Genomic DNA, 24,594 nt, shown 5'->3' on the forward strand with positions numbered 1-24,594 from the left:
CAATGATTTTATATTTGAAAGATTTAAGTTACATTTTAAAAGTGGGTATTTTGTGTTTTTTACTTACACATGTAGCTGTGTGAGAGAAAGCACTTTTAAAAAATATTTTTTATTTTATTGAAGTTATCTGTTTGTGCTTTGGGCTTCTTCACTAAACTCTAATTGCCTCTAAGTAGGGAACGTAATCCATTCCTCACCTTACTGCAGGTATTTTAAAGTAAATTTCTACCAGTAGTCTAGAACCAAAGATCCAGTCTGTTAGGTGGCGGCTGGGGTAGGGAAGTGGACGAAGGGGCCAGGGTTTGTTTTAAGAGATGTCCTGAAAGGTGGGTGTTCCCATAAGCTTGTGCGGCAAGACTTGCTTACGGGTTGTTGTCAAGTTTCACCTCACCAGTAGGAGTCTGTCACTTTAAGGAAACACCAGGAAGTTAAAAGTGGATGCAGAGGGGCGTGGAGATACAGGGCTGCTCACTCTCCAGAGAGAGTAGTTGAGAGTGTGGGCAACTGCAGCGGGGAGAATGGAGAGGTTGTAGGATTAATTTTTTCTGCCCCAAACAAGTGCGGCCCAAGTTTCATTCCCAATTGGGAAAGGAGTGCATGCCACTGAGTGGGCGGGGTGTTGGCTGAAAGGAGCAGGAGCAGAACAGCCCGTCCCCATTGGCTGATGTTTGCACTTTGTTGCTTTAGATTTGACGACAGCCCAAAGTGCAGTGTTAAATTCCAGCTCCCAGCTGAAGGGTTGCCTTGGTGCTGCAGGAAAGGCAGTGAGATCTTGTACCACAGCAGAGCTCTCAGCTCTGCGTCTTGCATGCTCGGGGCTCTCTTAACGTCTGTGTAGCACCTCCCTAAGGCTAAGAGGACAGCAGAATCTGGCTCCCTTAAAGGCACCTGTTGTGGCAGCCTTTATTTGGATGCATGGCCAAGGTCTTCATTGAAAAGTGTTAACTGATGTGTGCTTTCTGTCTTTGTCATCCTTTCTGAGCATAGGTTACACTGACCCAGCCCAGTGAAGATTTCTGGAGACCATGACCAAGAAAAGAATTGCTGTGATTGGGGCAGGTGTGAGTGGGCTCTCGTCTATCAAATGCTGCCTGGATGAAGACTTGGAACCCGTCTGCTTTGAAAGGACTGATGACATTGGAGGGCTCTGGAGGTTCCAGGTAAATCTCTTGGTTCCTTAATACTTGAAACCCTCACTGCAACTAGGTGCATGAGATATTTTATCTCGTCTCAGGAAATATGACGGGCTTGACAGTGATTAAACCTGCTAGAATTCAGCCTGCTGACCTCCTCCCAGCAGCCATCACCTCAGGTTCTGTGCAGGTTCTTCTGTCCCTAGGCTGGCAGCAAAATGGGATACAGGTATCACTTGTTTTTTCTTTACTGATGTCTTTGAAAATGGCACAGAGATCATTTTCATTTAATGAGTTTGCTATTCAGAAGAGAGTAACAGTCTTTGGGGACCGGGGTTGGGGGGGGAGTAATAAAATAACAGACATTAGAAAATGTAAAGTGGTTAGAAAATTGCATAGTTGGTTGCTCCTGGTCTGCATTAATAGGTAAGTGATCTAGAATACCTGCTTATAACTCCTTCCAGGAATCCCCCTTTTCAATCTTATTTTTTTCCTTTCTTTTCTTATTTCTTTTCTTTTCTTTTTTTTTTTTTTTTTGAGTTCTGGTTCACTTTAGATAATTCTCTAATAATCCTAGTCCTCGAATAGAATATAATATCTTCTGTACTTTGAAGTTTTCCTCCACTTGAGATATCAGATTGGTAGTTCAAAGTCTGGTCTTCAGAAGAGGGCAGAGGGCAACTATAACTGGTACTTTTTGTCCTTGCATTTACTCGGTGTTAAGGTTGAATTACTTTAATATGCACATCTAGCCCTGCAACTTGTTACTAATAGTTAAGGTATCATCTACTTACATGATAGTTAAGCTTATTCTATGCCAAAGAATATCAACCTCCTTTTCTGATCTCCAAAGTAACATGCATTGGGTTTGCTTTTAAACTCACTTTCTAAACCAGTGAATGGTATTAAGGTGTCCATATGTGTTTCATATTTATAAAAACCAACAGTGTTGACAAGCTACTTATGAAGTGGCTTCATAGCATTCCTTAGTTGAACAGTAGTACAGTCCTTTTGCATCTTGGCTCTGTCTTTGGGGACTAATGCTATTTGACAATAGTCCTTATTCAGATCTAGAGGGGATACCCCTTAGCAGACCCCCCCATATCTCTGTCATAATCAGTCTTGAGCATAGGCTAAAAAGTTTGTTAGTGTTTAGCAATCAGTAGAATATTTATACTTTTGAAATCCAGCTATGACAGAGTGAAAGGGTTAAGTGTACAGTTTGGGTCCAAATCCTGTAACCACACCTACTAGCAGTGTGACCTTGGGGGAAATCATTAAACCTCTTTCTACCTCTGTTTCTTTATCTTTAAGAAGGAGATAATAACAGTATTCACTTCATAGAGTTATTGTGGGGATTAAGTGAATGAATAGTTGCGTCAATCACTAATGACAGTGACAGGTGAACAATAAGTGCTACACATCCGTCAGTTATTATCCAGCAGGCCTGGAGTGAGGCCCATGCATTTGGTGTCTCTGGCAAACATCCTAGCCAGGTTTGGCAACTACTGACCAGGCATAAAATCCGTTGAGTGTCCACCATCCTACCTGATTATGAGGTCTCTGGCTTTTATCTCCAAAGTGGTTTAAACTTGTTCTCTGTTAAAGACTTAACTTGGAGTTTTTCTGATTATCTTCCTGGCAAAATTTCAACACCTTATAAACTGCTTCCTTAAAAATAAACTATATTTCATCATAACTCTCTGACTTCTGTTAAGACAGACCACATCTGTGTCTATTAGGTATATGATATCATACATATATTTTACATATATTTCAATATATACATATATCATATATAATATATTTTACACATATATTTTACATCTGCTTCTCTGCCATCCCTTTGCTTGTTATTTGGAGTCCTCCTCTCTCCTGTCCTATCTGCCTAAATTTTCTGTAATCCATTCATGGTTTCATATATAAGATCATCCCAAGCAGTTTGGAATTCCACCAGTGCTGCCAGGTGTCCAGTAAGACACTGGGGATCCAGGGCTTCCATTTTCTCTTTCTTGTGACTGGTCCCAGGGATTCAGTACATACTTTTTTCTTCTCAGATACAATCACTTGCATTTTCCTATCTCTGTTCCTCTTTCTCTGTACCACCTGCCAAAAAGGAGTAGGATTCACCACTTGCCTCCTTCTTGTTATTGTGAATACCTTCTAGTAATAATTATATTTAAGTTCTCAAGACATTAATTTCAATCAATTCTTGCTCTCTCTCACTAATGTTAGATCAGACTGATAGTGGAAAGTATGTGCTAATGTGAGACAAGTTATTTTGATTTTCATCCACCAATATTACTTTATGAATGAAATATCTTAAAAATGATAAATCCCTTATGAAATGGTGAGGATTTAATAAGTATTTAATGCTGTAAAATAATTTTTAATATTCTTTAGTCCATCTGAATTTTTAAAATCCTTAAAGCATACCAAATCAGTACTTCTCAAACTTTAATGTTCATATGAATCATTGGAGATTTTGCTAAAATGTACATTCTGATTGATTAATCTGGGGTAGTGCCAAGATTCTGCATTTCTAAAAAGCTCCCAGGTGATATTGATGCTGCTGGTCTGATAACTACATTTCAAATAGTGAAGTTCCAAAGTGTATATGTAATATAAAAAAGATACCTTATGGAGGCCAGCCCTGTGGCTGAGTGGTTAAGTTCATGTGCTCTGCTTCGGTAGCCCAGGGTTTCACTGGTTTGAGTCCTGGGCACGGACATGGCACCACTCATCAAGCCACGCTGGGGTGGCATCTCACATGCCACAACTAGAAAGACTCACAACTAAAAAATACACAACTATGTACCAGGGGGCTTGGGAGAAAAAGGAAAAAAAATAAAATCTTCAAAAAAATAAAATATACAGGGCCAGCCTGTGGCCTAGTGGTTAAGTTCACGCATTCTGCTGCAGGCAGCCGAGTGTTTTGTCGGTTTGAATCCTGGGTGCGGACATGGCACTGCTCATTGAGCCATGCTGGGGTGGCGTCCCACATGCTACAACTGGAAGGACTGACACCTAAGGATATACAACTATGTACTGGGGGGCTTTGGGGAGAAAAATGAAAAAAATAAAATCTTTAAAAACAAAGATACCTTATGAATACAATCTATGTGGCATATTTAATAAATTAATTTAAAATATTAAATTAATAAACACCCTTAGATGAATAGGTTTTTAAAAATTCTTAAATTTATTAACTCCCTGTCTGCCTCAAAAGACAACTGAATGGATACAAAAGCACTTAAAAGAGGGTAACTATAGGACGTCAGCGACATGGCAGAGTGAGCTCACCCAGGACTCTCTCCCCTTCAAACTACAATCAAAAGGAACTGAATTCCAAGCAAAAAATCCTAATAACACAGAGATCGTCAGAGACCCACAGCAGCCAAAGATGGAGGGCAGAGAGGCTGGAACTGCCCTCGGAGGAGCTGGAACTGGGTAAGAGAGATCTTCGCTCCCTCCCCTAGAGACTGGGATTGCTGCCACAGGTGAGGGAAGGAGTGGGGGAGGGGCTGCATCTCTGTAGGAGCATCCTGGACTCCGACTGCCCATGCAGCGGAAACCCTCTAAAGGGGAAAGCTTTCGCGTGGGGGTACCCCATCAAGTCAGGGCCCAGGGAAACCAGAGAGTGGAGCTGATCGGAAGCCAGGTCTGTGCAGGAGAGAAAGTGCCCCTCCTCCCCAAACCCGGACTGCACACCGCCATCGAGGCTGAAGGCGGAGGGCTCAGAATGCATGGCTTTCAACCCCCATGTAGGGGTGACAGGCTGTAACTGCAACCGAATAATAGCATCATGCACAAAAAACACTCCTCTACCATCCAGCAATTTATAAAAGCTCCAGACCAAAAGGAAAACAATAAAAACACAGAATTATGTCCTGAGGACTTGGAAATAGGTAAACTAAGTGACAATGAATTCAGAGTAGCTATTATCAAAAAACTCAATGGGGTAAAGGGAAATATAGAGAAACAAGTCAACGAGTTCTGGAGTTACTTCACAAAAGAGATTGAAAGTATAAAGAAGAATCAATCAGAAATACTAGAGATGAAAAATACAATGGATCAGATAAAACGCAATCGGATTCCCTGAATGCCTGTGTAGACACCATAGAGGAGAAAATTAGCATAATCGAAGATAGACAGGCTGAATGGCTCCAGACAGAGGAAGAAAGAGAACTAAGAATTAAAAAAAAAAGAAAATTTCCGAGAAATAGCAGACTCAATGAGAAAATCCAACTTAAGAATTATTGGAATCCCTGAGGGCATGGAAAAGGAAAATGGAGCAGAAAGTGTGCTCAAAGAAATAATAGAAGAAAGCTTCCCAAATCTAGGGACTGAGGGAGAAATGTGTGTGGAGGAAGTTTTCAGATCTCCTAGATTTGTCAATGTAAAAAGACCTATTGCAAGGCATATAGCAGTAAAAATGGCAAAAATGAATGACAAAGAAAGAATACTCAGGGCAGCAAGGCAGAAGAAAATAACCTACAAAGGAACCCCTATCAGACTTTCAGTGGATTTCTCTACAGAAACCTTACAAGCTAGGAGAGATTCGGATGACATATTCAAAACTTTAAAGGATAAAAATCTTCAGCTAAGAATACTCTATCCAGCAAAAATATCCTTCAGATATGAGGGAGAAATTAAATCTTTTCCAGACAAACAAAAGCTAAGAGACTTTGTAGCCAAAAGACCTCCACTACAAGAAATCCTCAAGAAGGCTCTCGTACCTGAAAAAAGAAAAAAAGGGAGAAAGGGGTCACAAAACACAGAGTAGGGAGACAAATAGATAGGACCAGAATAGGATAGCAAATATTCAACTATAGCATTAGGATAAAGGGAAGTAAATCACCAAAGCAAAGACAATCCTATCACTCTAACCACAAACTCACAACAACAGTTGGATTGAGAGTTGAAAATAATAATTTAGGAGGGGAGGAGGAAAGGGACTGAGACAAGGATGCCCTCTATCACCACTCTTATTTAACATAGTACTGGAGGTTTTGGCCAGAGCAATTAGGCAAGAAAAAGGAATAAAAGGAATCCAAATAGGGAGGGAAGAAGTGAAACTCTCGCTGTTTGCAGATGACATGATCTTATATATAGAAAACCCCAAAGAATCCATTGGAAAACTTTTAGAAGTAATCAACAACTACAGCAAAGTTGCAGGGTATAAAATCAATTTGCATAAATCAGTAGCATTTCTATACTCTAATAACAAACTAACAGAAAAAGAACTCAAGAACGCAATACCATTCACAATCGCAACAAGAAGAATAAAATACCTTGGGGTGAATTTAACTAAGTAAGTAAAAGACTTATACAATGAAACTTACAATGCTTTTCTGAAAGAAATGGATGACGACATAAAGGGGTGGAAAGACATTCCATGTACATGGACTGGAAGAATAAACATAGTTAAAATGTCCATTCTACCTAAAGCAATCTACAGATTTGACACCATCCCAATCAGAATCCCAAAGACATTCTTTACAGAAGTAGATCAAAGAATCCTAAAATTCATATGGGGCAACAAATGACCCCGAATTGCTAAAGCAATCCTGAGGAAAAAGAACAAAGCTGGAGGCATCACAATCCCTGACTTCAAAACATACTACAAAGCTACAGTAATCAAAACAGCATGATATTGGTACAAAAACAGGTGCACAGATCAATGGAACAGAATTGAAAGCCCAGAAATAAAACCACACATCTATGGACAGCTTATCTTCGACAAAGGAGCTGAGGGCATACAATGGAGAAAAGAAAGTCTCTTCAACAAATGGTGCTGGGGAAACTGGAAAGCCGCATGTAAAAGAATGAAAACTGACCATTTTTTTCACCATTCACCAAAATAAACTTAAAATGGATCAAAGACCTAAAGCTGAGACCTGAAACCATAAGGCTTCTAGAAGAAAATGTAGGCAGTACACTCCTTGGCATCATTATTAAAAGGATCTTTTTGGACACCATGTCTTCTCAGAGAAGGGAAACAATAGAAAGAATAAACAAATGTGACTTCATCAGACTAAAGAGCTTCTTCAAGGCAAATGAAAACAGGATTGAAACAAAACAACAACCCACTAAGTGGTAAAAAATATTTGCAAGTCATACATCCAACAAAGGCTTAATATCCATACTATATAAAGAACTCACACAACTCAACAACAAAAAATCAAACAACGTGATCAAAAAATGGGCAGGAGACATGAACAGATATTTTTCCAAAGAAGATATACAGATGGCCAATAGGCACATGAAAAGATGTTCATCATCACTGTGCATCAATGAAATGCAAATCAAAACTACACTAAGATATCACCTTACCCCATTAGAATGACAAAAATAACTAAAACTAATAGTAACGAATGTTGGAGAGGTTGTGGAGAAAAAGGAACCGTCATACACTGCTGGTGGGAATGCAAACTGGTGCAGCCACTATGGAAAACAGTATGGAGATTTCTCAAAAAATTAAAAATAGAACTACCATATGACCCAGCTATCCCACTACTGGGTATCTATCCAAAGAACTTGAAATCAGCAATTCCAAAAGTCCCATGAACCCCAATGTTCATTGCAGCATTATTTACAATAGCCAAGACGTGGAAGCAACCTAAGTACCCGTTGACTGATGACTGGATAAAGAAGATGTGGTATATATACAGAATGGAATACTCCTCAGCCATAAAAAAGAACAAAATTGTCCCATTTGCAACAACATGGATGGACCTTGAGGGAATTATGTTAAGTGAAATAAGCCAGACAGAGAAAGACAAACTCCCCTGAGCTAACATCTGTTGCGAATCTTCCTCTTTTTTTTCCCTCTTCCCCAAAGCCCCAGTACATAGTTGTATATCCTAATTGTCATTGTAAGTCATTCTAGTTCTTCTATGTGGGATGCCGCCACAGCATGGCTTGATGAGCTGTGCATAGGTCTACACCCAGGATCCCAACTGGGAAATCCTGGACCTCCGAAGCCGAGCACGCAAACTTAACCACTTGGCCATGGTGCTGGCCACTAGTTATTTCTAATGTGCAGTCAACATGGAGGCCTTTGCCTTATAGCTTTTACCCCAGCTTTCCCAGGTGATAAATGAGGATTACATTGCATCTTTAAAATAAAATCAATAATCTCCATGGAATAAACATTTCTGGCCCTCAGACTACGTTAGGTGGTATGGGGATACAGTTGTGTAACCTCCTACCACTGCCCTCGGGTATTTTGTAGTTTTGCTAAGGATGTGTGGCAAAAGGTCTTCTAAGATCGACGGGATAAATTCTGGTGCCCTGAGCTTTCCGGGGCCAGCACACTACCTCTTACAAGCAGATCTCAATTTTGTCTACACATTAGACAAGGAGCAATTAAAACAAGCTGTCTGGGAGTACGGACCAGGCAATAGTATCTTTTAGAGTTCCGAGATGATTCCAGTGTGCAGACAAGGTTGAGAACAACAGTACTAAAAGAACTTCTGTCCTACAGGCTTCTGAGAGTCTGTCAAAGGAACAGAAGATCCATCCTGTCCTTACTTCTCCCACTGAAAGAGAGTCATTTTTCTCCTTTCTTCTGAGCTTACTACTGCCTCCAATCCCTTCAGTTCCAATTACACAACCCTAAGTCCTCTGCTCTCTCTTTTCTTATGTGAACTTCCTACTCAAATGTGGGAGTCATGTGCTTGGGCAGGAAATAAAATCAAGGTACATTTGTAGAGGACAGATTTATTCATGGATGGTAGGAAATTTTAAAATCCAGGAACAAAAGCTTCTTTTCTCCACTCACTAACCCAATACTGCTCTGCTCCCACTCTCTTTTATAAAGCAGAGGGTTGACACAGTGATAAACTCTAGTGCCTAGAATCCAATCAGGTGTTTGGAAGGGCTGGAAGACTGTTGACACAAGATAACACTTTGTTGTATTAGTGACTTGAGAAAGAATATAAGTTATGACTGTTGTCACGGGGTAATATCTGTGATTCATTTAGCTCAGCTACCCCGACAGACCTGCTGTGGAAAGTATGGCTCTACTTGTACTAAACTTTGAACCTTTGGATGACAGGGACAGACTTGTAATTTTTAGCACCTAATATAGTGTTTTTATTACAAAGAGACTTTACAAATATCTGTTGAATGAATGAATGAATGAGATCAAATTCAGAAGTTAGGAATGTGTCTACCCCTGCCCCCACAAACATCTTAGTTCCAAAATGACCCTGCCACACATTAATTTAATTTTTTTAAAAAAGTGCTATGTACAACCATGTTTAAATAAACTTTAATTTTAGAACAGTTTTAGATTTACAGAATTATTAGGAAGATAGTACACAGTTCTTGTATACCCCATGCCCAGTTTCCCCTATTATTAACATCTTACATTAGTATGATACATTTGTCATAATTAATGAACCAATACTGACACATTATTATTAACTGAAGTCTATACTTTATTCAGATTTACTCAGTTTTTTCCAAACAGCCTTTTCCTATTCCAGGGTGCCATCCAGGATACCACATTACATTGAATTGTCATGTCTCCTTAGTCTCCCCTTAGCTGTGACAATTTCTCAGACTTTCCTTGTTTTTGATGACCTTGACAGTTTTGAAGATTACTGGCTAGGTATTTTATAGAATGTCCCTCAATTGGGATTTGTCTGATGTTTTTATCATGATTAGACTAGGGTTGTAGATTTTAGGGAGGAAGACCATAGAGGTGGAGAACCATTCTCATCACATCATATCAATGGTGCATACTATCAACATGACTTATCACTATTGATGTTAACACTGATGGCCTGTTTTGAGATGGGGTTTGTCAGGTTTTGCCACTGTAAAGTTGCTCTTTTTTTTTTTTTTCTCCCTTGCCATACTGTACTCTTTGGAAGAAAGTCATTACGCACAGTCTATACTTAAGGACAAAGTAGGCTATTCTAGACCTTTTGTCTTTCCATATAAACTTTAGAATCAGTTTGTCGATGTCTATAAAATACCTTGCTGGGATGTTGACTTGGATTGCATTGAATCTACATAACAAATTGGAAGAACTGACATATTTTTTTTCTTTGAGGAAGATTAGCCCTGAGCTAACTGCTGCCAATCCTCCTCTTTTTGCTGAGGAAGACTGGCCTTGAGCTAACATCTGTGCCCATCTTCCTCTACTTTATATGTGGGATGCCTACCACAGCATGGCATGCCAAGTGGTGCCATGTCCGCACCCGGGATCCAAACTGGCAAACCCTGGGCCACCAAAGCGGAACATGTGCACTTAACTCCTGTACCACCGGGCTGGCCCCAAGAACTGGCATTTAACAACATTGAGTCTTCCAATCTATGAGCACAGAATATCTTTCCATTTATATAGATCTTTAATTTTCTTATCTGAGTTTTATAGTTTCTGCATATAAGTCCTGTACATATTTTGTTAGATTTATACCTAAGTATTTAATTTGGGGGATATTATTATAAATGGTATTTTTTTCTATTTATAATTTTAGAAGCTGTGGCAAAAATCACGAAGACAATTCAAGGGGCTTACAATATAGTCGGGGAGATAAAAAGTATACTATGAGACATTTTGGAGGTCTTTGAATCCTAAGCTGAAAAATATAAACTATGGGAAAATGGGACAACATCCAAAATTTTACTTAGGGCAGAGATACAGCCACTTAGAAAGAACACTCTGGTTGAAATAGGTAAGATAAATTAGAAGAAGAGACTTGAAAAGAGACTTGTGAAAATGTTATTAGCAGCCAAAGGGAATGAGATCTTGGAGTATGGGACAGGGAAATGAGAATGATCAATTCAGGATTCCTAGACTGAAAAATTCTTGTATAAAAATGGGAGGAAAATTCTCTCTCACGTGGGCAACGTCAACGAACACTCTGTTTTGTGGCTACTTAATGTTCAGTAATACCCAGCATCCAAATATCTGTTCGTTTCAGGCATAAAAAGGGAAGGGGGGTTCAAGATGGTTAAGCTGATTTTCTCTAATCAAAACAATTTTTAAAAATCGAATAGATTTGAAAAGTCATCATTTGTAACATCTCAGTGAGGGACTAATAGTCTGGGTGGATATTGTGGATCACTACAACAACTCCATGAGGTAGTTATTAGAAGTTTTTGAGGAAGTAAAGGAGTTAATCTTGGTACAGGGAAGAACACTGAATTGTGGAGTCATGTCATCTAGGGCAATGCGTCTCAGCTTCCAGGTACATCTGAATCACTTGAAGATTTTGCTAAGAGGCAGGTTCTGATTCAGTAGGTCTGGAGTGGGGCCTGAGATTCTGCATTTCTCCCAAATGATGCCACTGCTGCTGGTCCACAGATAATACTTTCGGCAGTAAGGATCTACAGCAGTGGTTCTCAAATTTCAGAGTAGTCTGGGAGGCATTAAAATGTTTCTGAACCGGTTGAATTCTCAGATACCAGTAAGGTGTCTGAAATTTCAATTCAATTGTGATGCCTATCCACCTGGAGAAAGCATAGATTTTACAGGTTGAGCACTCAGTCCTGCAAGACTGCCCCCTAGCCCCACATCAGATGCCAGTCAAAAGCCCAGTTTATTACTTGTGCTTCTGACCAACCAGCTACAGATTAGAGGTTCCAGCGAGCCACTCCTTGGACTTTGGACTTTAGATGTCAGTTGTAAATCCAGGTTGATAAGACTGGCTATAAATGAGAGGTTCCCACAACCCCTTCCTTGGGTTCAATTAATTTGCTAGAGCAGCTCACAGAACTCAGAAAACCCTTTTACTCACTAGATTACTGGTTTATTATAAAAGGATATAACTCAGGGTGGCCCTGTGGCATAGTGGTTAAGTTTGCATGCTCCACTTTCGTGGCTAGGGCTTTGCTGATTCAAATCCTGGGGGTGGACATACACATTGTTCATCAAGCCATGCTGTGGTGGCATCCCACATACAAAATAGAGGAAGGTTGGCACAGACATTAGCTCAGGTACAATCTTCCTTGAGCAAAAAGAGGAAGATTGGTAACAGATGTTAGCTCAGGGACAATCTTCCTCACCAAAAAAAAAAAAGAAAAAAAAGGATATAACTCAGGAATAGCCAGATAGAAGAGGCGCATAAGGCAAAGTATGGGGAAAGGACATAGACCTTCCATGCCCTCTCCAAGCATGCCACCCTCCCTGAGTCTCTGCAGGTTCACCAACCTGGAAGCTCCCCAAACTCCATCTTTTTGTGTTTTTATGGAGGCTTCATTACATAGGCATGAGTGATTAAATCATTGGCCACTGGCAACTGATTCAGCCTCCAGAGCCTCTCCCCTCCCCAGAGATCAGGGCATAGGACTGAAAATTCCAACCCTCTAATCACATGGTGGCTCCATTGGCAACCAGCCGCCATCCTTAGGTGCTTTCCAAAAATTACCTCATTAACATAACAAAAGACACCTTTGTCACTCCCAACACTTGGGCAACTCCAAGTGTTTGGGGAGCTATGAGCTAGGAACTGTGGACAAAGACCAAATACATATGAGAAATATATTTTGGTCATCTGAATAACCAAATATGTATTTCTTATAAATCACAATATTGCAGGCATTTAGCTTATTTCCTTTTTATATTATATATAATGCTATCAATACCATCCTTTAAGATAAATCTTTGTCTACAATGCTGAATATTTCTTTAAAAGGCTAAGTAAGTTTCAAGGGCTTTCATATACTTGCCTCATTGCTCTCCAGAAAACACTGAGGTACTCACTTACACTCCGTCTAGCATAAGTTCCCATTTCCACCCCATTTTTGCTAACACTGAGTAATAGTCTTCTAAGTTAGTAAAAATGAGGTAAAATGGGAACATATACTGGACAGAATCTAAGTTAGTACAATATTTCCTGGAGAGCAGTCTCACAACTATATGAAAACCTTTGAAACTTATCTAGGCTTTGAAATATATAAAATATTTAAAAGACTATATTACTTAGATGGGCAGTTCTCACTTGGAGTCTCATGTCATTGCAATCGAGTGACAGCTGAGACTGGACATCTGCTATGACCTCTTTGCTTTCAAGTGTAGAACTTCAACTGGGATAACTAGAATATCTGGGGGCTGGCTACACATCTCTCTATCCCAAATGTTCTCTTCATGTGCCTAGCTTGGGCTTCCTTGTAGTATGGTGGTGTCAGGGTGTTTGGACTTCTCTCAGGGGTGCTGACTTCTACCCGAGCAAGCTTTCTAAGAGACCTAGGTAGAAGCTACAAGATTAATTCTGACTTAGTCCTGGAAGCCATTTGGTATCATTCCAACTGCATGCTGTTAGTCAAAAGAAAGTCATAAAGACAGCTCAGATACAAGGGGAAGAGACCACACAAGGGTGCAAAGTGGAAGATATGGGGGAGGGGGGTGTATAACTTCTTTTAATTAGCATTTCCTTCAGAAAACTTTTTCAAATGTTTACTGGCTGTTTATAAACCACAAAGTGAATGCTCATGTTGCTATGAATGCTTCTTATTTACTGCAGGAGAATCCTGAAGAAGGAAGGGCCAGTATTTACAAATCTGTGGTCATCAACACTTCTAAGGAGATGATGTGCTTCAGTGACTTTCTCATCCCAGATGATTATCCCAACTTCATGCATAATTCCCAGATCCTAGAGTATTTCAGGATGTATGCCAAAGAATTTGACCTTCTAAAGTATATTCGATTTAAGGTAAGGAATTTTGTGGGTATCTTTGTGTTTGAAGTTGTTTGTCAAGTAAATGAATAATGTGGCTTCATTTACCAGTGCTGACATGTCAACATTGGTTTCATATGCACATGTATCTACCCTGTCTAGACAAAGACGCCACTCTTTGTCTGCTCTGTGCCTGAAAAATATTCAGGGGAAGGTCCCTCTTCTATATATTTTGACCACAAATCCAGGAAGTGACCTGCCAGAATGTTTTCATTGCCTTCATTTTATACTATTTGATTGCAATAAAACAAATGAGAGGAACTGCCAGGTATGGGAACTTTGAAACTTGTGGTTCCACAACTTGCTTGCTACTGCTTAGCCCTTTAATACTTTCTGAAGGACTTTCCAATGAATTATTTTATCTGATCACAACAACCCAGAGAAACAGTTACTGGGAAGTTATTGAGGAAGCAAAGAAGTTAAAGTCTGGTGTAGAAGGAAGAACACTGAATTAGGGAGCAAAAACTTGAGTTCTAGTCTTTGCTCTACCACTAATCAACTTGTGACCTCAGATAAGTGAGTTCTTCAACTTCGATGTGTCTTAATTTTCTTGTTTGTAAAACAAGATGGTTGTACTAAATCACTTCAATGGTTCCTTCGTGCTGTAAAGTCTTCCATAATTTTTCTATCATTTTTAACTCTGGCCATAAAATAAAAGATATTTCTGACAGCTGGCAAACAGCCCAAATCTTCTACCTTCTTTTTTGTTTTTCCTTGTGATGAGAACTCTTAAGATCTACTCTCTTAACAAATTTCAAATATACCATACAGTAGTGTTAACTATAGTCATCATGTTGTACATTACATCTCCATACTTATTTATCTTATAAGTGGAAGTTTGTGACTTTTGACCACCTTCATCCAATTCCCCTACCCCTAACCCTCTTCTACCTTCTGATCATTCTGCTAAATCATACCTTTTTCTGTTTAACAGCAATAATAAAATGGTAATATCCAGTGACAACTTATAAAGTAAGTCATTTACAGCCCAGTGGTATTTCCCTTCACTTGTTTAAACACTTATTGAACAAGTTTGTTACCATACTAAGCAGTAAAGATACAAAGAGAAAAAAAAATCAGTGATTTCATAGTCTAGTTAAAGAGATAGAAAAATGAAGAAAAATTTTATTGTTAGTCTAAATAATAGGGGGTCAGCCCCCTGGCCGAGTGGTTAAGTGTGTGTGCTTCGGCGGCCCAGGGCTTCATTGGTTCAGATCCTGGGTGTGGACATGGCACCGCTCATCAATCCATGCTGAGGCGGTGTCCCACATAGCAGAACCAGAAGGACCTACAACTAGAATATACAACTACGTGCTGGGGGGCTTTGGGGAGAAGAAGAAGAAGAAGAAAAAAGACTGGCAACAGATGTTAGTGCAGGTGCCAATCTTTAAATAAATAAATTAAAAAATTAATAAAAATAAAGCATTACAGGGTGATATATTCCATAGAGATCTATATATTTCAGCTCAGAGGAGGGATGCTTAACCCATCAGGGCATGAGGTATCAGGCACCAGGGAAGTTTACTTAGAGGAGATAATATCCAAGCTGAATGTTGAAGGGTGAGTAAGAATCTGCCAAATGAAGAAATAATAAAAGGATGATCCAGGTAGAAGCACTAGCCTGTGTAAAAGCAAGAATATGATAGAAAGGAACTATACTGCAGGATGGCTAGGGTATGCAGAGGTGGTGTCTCTGTTAGTCCACTAGGACATTATGGCCATAGACCCTAGAAGCACATAGGAACACATTCTTAATGTTTCCTTAGGCTGGGTAGAGTAACCTTTATTTATTATTTATTTTTTTAAAAAAGCTAAAAACTATACCACTGACTATCCCATCTCACAGCCTCTTTCTTTATAGTTATTTGTAAAATGGGCAATCGTGGGAGCCAGAGAGGTTTATTTACATAAACTATAAGCCACTGAGATGTTTTTCTCCTCTACTAGGAAACAGCCCTGTAGCTCAGTTCACAAGTTTAAGGCTAGACATTGAGAACAGGATTTGGGGTAAGAAGATATCAGAGGGTCTCAGGATGTCTGGAGGTCAGGGAAGGAATGGGCATTTAGTGCATAGAGTATCTTAGAAGCACAAGAGAAATCCAAGTTTTATTCAGGTGTCACACTGCTTTAGGATATGATCTCAGAGAACTAGGAAATTGCACTTTTCTGGAAGAGAGGAGAGTGCAACATTAGCCTGCCAACTCTATTTTATTTAGACTGCCTCATGCAAGTTTTCTCACTCTGACCACAGCCCCAAACAAAAGAGTTCTTATTTGTGGATTATGAAAATCAGATATCCCTGTATGAGCCCTATTATGTGATATCAGCCCTTTGTGTAACACTCTGTAAGGAGAATCATGTCAGGGAAGATGTCCACTGTATAGGCTGTGGTTACAGTCCCCTATGGCTATCACTTTGCTTTTCAGACCACTGTATGCAGTGTGAAGAAGCAGCCTGATTTCTCCACTTCAGGCCAATGGGAGGTGGTCACGGAATCTGAAGGGGAAAAGGAGGTGAATGTCTTTGATGGAGTTATGGTTTGCACTGGCCATCACACCAATGCTCACTTACCCTTGGAAAGCTTCCCTGGTGAGTAGCCTACCAGGAAGGAAGACCCTTGAACCATGCCTGTGACCTGAGCCCTGAGGAATGGGAGGATTGTGGTCTGAGTGATCCTACCTTGGAATGAAATAAAGCTTACCCTGATTCTGTATGTTCCCTTGAAAGATGTCAGGGTATCTTTTATTACTACCATTTGGGGGGTAGAGATAATGCTAATTTTAGAGACTAGAGGAAAACTAGGGGGCTCTATATTTAGTTTCACAATGAGTCTGGCTTTTCTAAGGATCAGAACAAAGAATGTAGAGTTGATCCACATTAGGTTGAATGAGGACGTTTTCAGCAATGGAGGAAACAAACAGAAATATTGAGTTTCTAAGGAATAAATCAAAGCTTAAAGAGAGAATTTAATTACAGTCTTTGGCCTGGATTTTCATTTTGAAAAAAATAAGTGCCCTATAGAGTGTAAATGTATATATGCTCCAACTGAAACAAGAGTAGGTATTTAAAGAGGATGGAAAGAGAATGGAGGTTTTCTGAGGCAGTTTGGATTTGTGAGTCTACAGTTCCAAACTACAAACAGATACTGAGTTAAGCAAACTACTTATGATAAGGAAATCACAAAGTTCTGCTCTGAGCTCTGGGAAAAGAAAATAGGCAAAAATATTCAGAAAAGCAAGACTGCAGCTGAGTAAAGTGAGAACATGTGGAGAATAGATGCTTAAACTCTACACACTGTAAAAAAAAGGAATGAATGATTTGACAAATGATATCAGATAAGCCATCACCCGATAATTATTTTCCCTTCTCTTGCAGGAATTGAGAAGTTCAAAGGACAGTACCTCCACAGTCGAGAATATAAGAACCCAGAGAGTTTCACTGGAAAGAGAGTTCTTATAATTGGGATTGGGAATTCTGGAGGGGATCTGGCTGTGGAGATTAGCCACACAGCCAAGCAGGTTTGAATCACTAAATTATTTACTTTGCTTCACCAAGGAAGCTGCAGGTGGACCTGACAGAGAGTCTGGATACCTGCACATAGCTCATCAGTGCCAGGGGCAAATGTAGGGCTCATTTCATTGCCTCACTTGGCAAGATTATGATTGATGATGTGAGGGAGCCAAGGTTACCAGTTAGATTTCCATCCTTCAGTTGGCCTCATACTTAGGAATTAGTTCGTGACCACAGACTGTGCTGATAATCCCAATCAGCTATCTCCTCCTCAGAGTGTGCATCTGGCTTTGAGGAAGACCAAGTAATTGCTGGGAACCCCTTTAGAATGCAGCATTCAGAGTGTGGCTCTTCCGTTGGCCAGTGGAAGTGCCATGCTCTTATGTGAAGGAAAGCACACTGGGTCATTGAAAACTTTTCACTCATAGGACAGTGATTGAATTTTGTCTTCACTCCTTAAATGGAAAAAAGAAGCAGTCTAATTTTTTCCAAAGGCAATGTGGATATCAGTCTGAAAAGCATCCACTCATGCAAGCAGCTCACCCCAGCCTTTGCATACAGTTAGGTAACACGGAATGGCATTTGCTCTAAAGCAATTTCTATGTCCTTGTGGTTTTTTGTTTTGTTTTGTTTTGTTTTTTCTATCATATATTTTGAACTGAGAAGTGTCTTCATTATAAATTCCTAGAAAAAGACACATTACTATTATATTTTGTTATTCATGTCTTTATTGAATCTTAACTTTATTGGCCATAGGTAAATGCCTGATTGTTCTTCAGTAACTTTAATTAAGTTGTGCTTCCCCACAAATATGTTTTAAATTATTTAAAAAGAAAATAGAAGCTTAATGCTACAACTTTGTTAGATGACCCTTACCCAGAAACTCCATTAAATAACGCTTCCTAGTACTACCCCATTTATCATCACAAAAGTGATTTCATATGTTACTCTGTGAATTAATTCATCAAGCGCTTATCAGGAAGTAGAAACATAAATAAGAAAGGGTAAAACTGTGTGTAGGTGTTATGATAGAAGAATGTGCAAGGTATGTGGTGGGGACCCACAGCATGAGCCTTCTTTAACATCATTGGCTCGTCCAGTGGCCAGTTATAAGGGAGCTGGGCCTTACCTGCATTGTGGAATTGTGGATTGCCAAAGAACAAAGCAGCCAGAAGCAAAGGAGATAAGGTGGTTCTGTCTAAGAAAGCCTGGGAAAACTCATAGCAAAACTGTGTCTACATAGCAAGGGGCCAGCACCATCACACCACTAATACAAGCTGAAGAAACTCAGTTGCTGGGTTCTAACTTTTTGCTTTACATATTAAGTTGTATTTATGAGAAGTTGTTTGTAAATCAAAAATTTTAAATGAATCTTTAAATTTCAGTTTATCAAGGAAGTTTTGGTATAATAATTCTTGTGGTATAATACTTTTGTGAAGAGAAAACATCCTTCTCTTGTAAAACAATTTTCCTTACATTTTTTCCCTATAAATCCAGATTTGTAAATATGCTGTTTGCTTAAAACAAACTATAGATGGAAAACTGAAATAAGATGTACGATGCCATTAAGCACTTATCAAGTGTTTACTATATGCCACACCTTTTACAAAAACAATATTTAATCCTCACAACAGTCTTGTGATGTATTATTACTATTTATACATAGAGAACCTTTTAATTGAGGCTCTGAATATTTATATTACTCATATACTTATGTAACAAAGATCATGCATGCTCTTTTACTGTGACATGTAATAGTGCTTAATTATGATAGTGCTTACGGTCACCAGCAGTGACAATATATGAAGGAAGTATTTGATTATCCCTCTGTAGAAAGGCCACCTTTTCACACGAGAGCTTAGACAGAAGACCTTAAAGCAATGTACTTAGAAACCTTACAACTCTGGAAACTATCTCTAGAGAGATTTGTAGTGTAGACAAAGTGATACTTTTGCCCGATAATTGAATATCAAACATTTATTAGTTCTGAACGTGGATGTTAGCCAGCAGAGAACATAGAAAGACTGACCAGCTTCCTGTTATTATTCTACTAGCAATCTTCAGTTTTTCCATTAAATAGGCAATGGAACATTTCTTAAGCACAGGCTTTTGGAGTCAGACCTGGGTTGGAAATTCAGCTCTGCCCCTTACTAGCTATATGATCTCAGGCAAATTATTCATCTTCTCCATGCCTCTTGTCCATAAAATGGGGATAATAATACCTACCTCAAGAGGTTGTTGTATTGATTAAATAAGAATATAGATAAAGGACCTAGCACAGTGACTTATAGCTCGCAATTCTCAATAAATGGAAGTGATGATGATGATGTGTTGAAGAGACTAAAAGATGTGTATGTTATATCTCCCACCCTGGAGAAAACACGTTTGGAAAGACAGAAAATAAGAGTGTAAAAAGTTTAATATCAATATAAGTGATAAGCTTTTTGTAATAACGCAATGTCAAAAGCAAAAAAACCTGAGGGTTTTGGCTTCAGTGATCTCCAGTTGTTTCAGCTTTACCATTCCATGATTTTATTTTATTTATTTTTTATTTTTATTTATTTATTTTTTTTGAGGAAGATTAGCCCTGAGCCAACATCTACTGCCAGTCCTCCTCTTTTCGCTGAGGAAGACTGGCCCTGAGCTAACATCCGTGCCCATCTTCCTCTACTTTATATGTGGGACACCTACCACAGCATGGCTTGCCAAGCAGTGCCGTGTCCCCACCCAGGATCCGAACCAGCGAACCCTGGGCCGCTGAAGCGGAACGTGCGCACTTAACCGCTGTGCCACCGGGCCCGACCCCATTCCATGATTTTAAATCGGCCACACAAGTGATATGTGCTAGAGAAGTTCAGAGGAGGGAGAAAAAATTGTGAGCCAGAACAGTCAGTGGTGTCTTCATGGAGGAGGCAGAATTGATCTGGATCTTAAAAATAAATAGGCTTTGGAGAATTAAAAGAATAGGGGGCTTTTCAGAGAGGCATAATGACATTAAATAGAAATGCAGTGGTGGTTCATAGTAAGACATATTCTTGGTCAGTGAATACACCAATTTAGTGTTTGAGAAGGAAAATAGCAGAAATAAAAAAAGATTGTGCAGGGACTAAAAGGTCAGACTAACGAGTTTAAACTTAATCTTGAAGAAAATGGGATTTTTTAAAGGATTATGAGCCAGAGAATGGTAAAGCAAAGTTTTTTCCTTGTGCCCCAGGTTTTCATCAGCACCAGGAGAGGGGCTTGGATCCTGAGTCGAGTAGGAGACTATGGATATCCTTTGGATGTGTCATCCTTATCTCGATTTCAACATTTTTTGACAAAGATTTGTAGTCAATCTTTAGTAAACGCATATTTGGAAAATAAAATGAACCAAAGGATTGACCATGAACTGTATGGCCTAAAGCCTAAACACAGGTATGTTCCCAGGGTGGGAGTGGGGAGAGAATGGCCAAGGCACAGGAATAAGGACTGTTCACATAGGCTGCTAGTCGAGCTATCTCTACAAGTACGTTAAGAAAATCCACAGAAACTGAGACCACAGTTCCACCTTGCCCCCCTAGAAGTCCAAGATCTACTGGTCTGTAATCTTTGGTGTATGATTCTGCTTGGTGTTAACCATTTTGTCATTCCCCCAGATACTAGTTGTTTTTACATGATGCCCAAAAACAACAACAAAATGAAAGTAGGGAGCAATGCGTTATTCATTCGTTCATCCACCAAACATTGAGCCCCTCTTATGAGCCAAGCATTATACAGGACATGAGAATACAGAGAGTAAAGACCTACTATAATAGTAATACAAATAGTAACACCTTCCTTTTTTGAGGACTTCACACAAGACAAGCACAATGCTAAATGAGTTTCATGCTGTATCTCATTTAATTCTCACAACAGCCCTGTATGTTGGTGTATTATCTCCATTTTGCAGATATAAAAATAAGTTGACAATTAGAGAAACTGAGTTGCCCAAGATCACACAAGTAATAAATAGCAGATTCAAGAAATGGATCTGACCTTAAATACTCTAATGAGAAGACAGACAAATACAATATGATAAAGAAATGCATAGAGTGCTATAAGTGTATGAAGGATGGTAGTTCTCGTCAAGGCAAGGAGGTAGACTGCGAAAGCATTTCTAGAGGTGATGTTAAATGCCTTTTTCCCTCCAACTCTTTTTTATTTATTTTTTTATTGTTTTGTGAGGAAGATTGGCCCTGAGCTAACATCGTTGCCAATCTTCCTCTTTTTGTTTGAGGAAGATTGTCACTAAGCTAGCATCTGTGCCCATCTTCCTCTACTTTATGTGGGATGCCACCACAGCATGGCTTGACCAGTGGTGCTAGGTGCACGCCCAGGATCCGAACTGGCAAACCCCGGGCCGCCAAAGTGGAGTATGAGAACTTAACCACTACGCCACCAAGCCAGCCTCCAACTTTTTATTTTTTTAAGTGTTCATATTTACTTACTACAAAATAGTAAGTACAATGAGCACTCATATACCCCTTGCTCAGATTCACCTAATAACAGTTTACTCTATTTGCTTTCTCTCTCTCTCAAGATAGATAGATCCATACATATATACATACAAACATAAATACATACATCTTTTTTTCTGAACCATTTGAGAGTAAGTTGCAGTCATTAAGACACTTCATCCTAAATTCTTCAGCATATACTGCCTAAGAAAAGGGCGTTCTCCTACATAAATATAATACAGTTATCACACTTGGGAAATTTAACATTGATAAAATACCATTATCTAATATATTGCATATTCAAATTTCCCAAGTTATTCCAATATTATTCTTTATAGCTTTCTTATTTTTAAATCCAAGGTCCTGTCACGTATTACACTATTGATTGCATTTAGTTGTCATATCTCTTTAATCTGAAATAATTCTCCATTTTTTGGACATGGACATTTTTTTTTTTAAGAATCCAAGCCAATTGTTTTCCAGAAAGTCTCTAAATTAGGACTTGCATAGTTGTTCTTCCTTTATTATATTCCAGTTAAACATTTTTAGCACAAATATTTATAGGTTATGTTGTGCCTTCCTGGTGGATCATATCAGGAGCCAATGATATCAGTTAATCCCCTATTAATGATGTTTGATCACTTGGAAAAACTGATATCTACCAGTTTTCTCCTTTTTAAAGAAATTTTCTCCTTTGAAATTAATCAGTAGGGTGCTACTTTAGGAATGTGCTTCCCAGCAACCTTTCACCCATTTATTTCACCTGATTATGGAAATTGTAGCATATATAACTTTGGTGATTATAAAATAAATTATGTGGCTATATGGAATAACAGAAGACAGTCAAACGAATAGGGTAAGGAAGTAGCATTCTAATTGTAAGTACAAGATCTTGGAATAGCAAAAAAATACATTATGCTCTGGGACTTGCACACAGTCTGGTTTGGCTGCACTATATGGCAAAGATGGAAGAGTGACTGAGTACATCTCCAGGTTTATTGTGCAGGTACATGAAAACTTTTGTATGCTCTGCTAAATAAAAAGTTTGGAATGAAGACAGTCCAGAGCTATTGAAAGATTTTAAGCAAGTGAGTGACATAATAATAAATACATTTTGGAACACCCACTCTAAAAATGATGTAGAAGATAGACTGAAGGGGGTTGGAGCAGGAGGCCCTAAAGACAATTGTAATAGTCCAGGTGAGATAGAGAATAGATAGAACTATTTTGAGGATGTTAGAGGAGAAAGGGAAAAGCTTTGGTGGCTAGATGTAAGACTCACAGTCTTATGGCTTGGGCACCTATATGGATGGTGGTGCTGTTAGTGAAAAGGAGTAAACTTGGAGAGAAAGAAGAAATCATGAGGTCAGAATGAGAACAGAATCTGTACCTAAAGGTTAGTGTCAAAGCATCAATAAATGCAGCAAACTAGTAATAGTTGTTTAAACATGTATTGTTCTTAAGGTTAGGCCAGCTCTGTCTGAACACAATGAGCTGAGGATTCTCAGAGCCTATTAACTTAGGATGCAAGGATTCAGACTGCTTTTTAGAAAGGACCAAGACACTGGAAACCCTGCCTTATTTTTTTGGCATCCTTATCCTGTGCTGTCTCTAGGAAATACTACCTAACAGGCCCAGAGTATCCCAAAAGAGTTCATAGAAAACCATTTTGATATAAATTCTAAAATCCTAGGCTGTGTAACCTTGGGCAAGCCACTTATCTTCTTTAGACCTCAGTTTCCTCATTTATAAAAGCTGGATGATGACACCTGTCCTGCTTCCTTCATTGGGTTTGTGTGAGACTCAAATAAGTTAATGTATGTAACATCAATTTATAACCATAAATTACTATACACATGTAATTTATTATACAGTTTGGAAAATGATGGTCTAAGTCTAGCTCTTAGGCCTTTGAAACTGGAAATGAGACTCAACAGAATGCTGATAGTCCAGTTCTATAGACTTCTTCATATATGGATAGAAAACATTGTCCTGTAGCTTTATCATATCACTGAGAACATTACTATTCCTTGAGAAAGCATACATGCACTTTTCAAATAATACCATTCTTCCTTCACTTCTCTAATATCTTCCCTTTAAATGCCATCCGGGATCCAACTCCTGCTCTGAGACCCTGATCTGTGCCAAGCTTTAATACATTAGACCTTTCCCAAATTTCCGGATAGACTAAGAGGGAGCCATTGGCATATTGTTTATCCACCTCTATCAAAGTAGAGTTTTATTTACATGTTACTGATTTCTCTCTCTCTCATAATCTCTCTCATTTCTTCTTTTGGTCTTGATCATCACTCACAGAGCTCTGAGTCAGCATCCAACAATAAATGATAACCTGCCAAATCGTATAATTTCTGGCATGGTGAAGGTGAAAGGAAATGTGAAGGAATTTACAGAGACAGCTGCCATATTTGAAGATGGCTCCCGGGAGGATGATATTGATGCTGTTATCTTTGCCACCGGCTATAGCTTTGCCTTTCCTTTTCTTGAAGATTCTGTCAAAGTAGTCAAAAACAAGGTATCCCTGTATAAAAAGGTCTTCCCCCCTGACTTGGAGAAGCCAACTCTTGCAATCATAGGCTTGATCCAACCCCTGGGTGCCATTATGCCCATCTCAGAGCTCCAAGGACGCTGGGCCACTCAAGTATTTAAAGGTAAGTAACCATGCAAGTTGACTGCTGAATTACTTGGTGGTATGTTTGATTATGTTTATGTTCTTGCTTTTTTTTTTTCTTTTCCTTTGATGTCTTCCTCTTTTTTTTTTTT

At 39.1% G+C, this 24,594-nt stretch overlaps 1 protein-coding gene across 2 annotated transcripts in view; it reads left to right on the forward strand.

Annotated features, from left to right (window-relative positions):
- Positions 1–457: 457 nt before the first annotated feature.
- The window catches only part of FMO5 (flavin containing dimethylaniline monoxygenase 5), a 38,800-nt gene continuing 14,663 nt past the window's right edge, over positions 458–24,594 (forward strand). Inside the window, exons 1-7 of one of the 2 annotated variants that reach the window (XM_046684453.1) lie at positions 458–526; positions 988–1,160; positions 13,616–13,804; positions 16,255–16,417; positions 17,204–17,346; positions 20,553–20,752; positions 24,130–24,482. In XM_046684453.1, coding sequence (XP_046540409.1) covers positions 1,026–1,160; positions 13,616–13,804; positions 16,255–16,417; positions 17,204–17,346; positions 20,553–20,752; positions 24,130–24,482 — 1,183 coding nt within the window. In that variant the 5' untranslated portion in view covers positions 458–526; positions 988–1,025. Of the gene's footprint in view, positions 527–987; positions 1,161–1,219; positions 1,363–13,615; positions 13,805–16,254; positions 16,418–17,203; positions 17,347–20,552; positions 20,753–24,129; positions 24,483–24,594 lie in introns of those variants that run through there. The other variant, XM_046684455.1, reaches the window with a different exon arrangement.

The sequence above is a fragment of the Equus quagga genome, chromosome 13, assembly GCF_021613505.1.
Source record: "Equus quagga isolate Etosha38 chromosome 13, UCLA_HA_Equagga_1.0, whole genome shotgun sequence".
Classification (NCBI taxonomy): domain Eukaryota; kingdom Metazoa; phylum Chordata; class Mammalia; order Perissodactyla; family Equidae; genus Equus; species Equus quagga.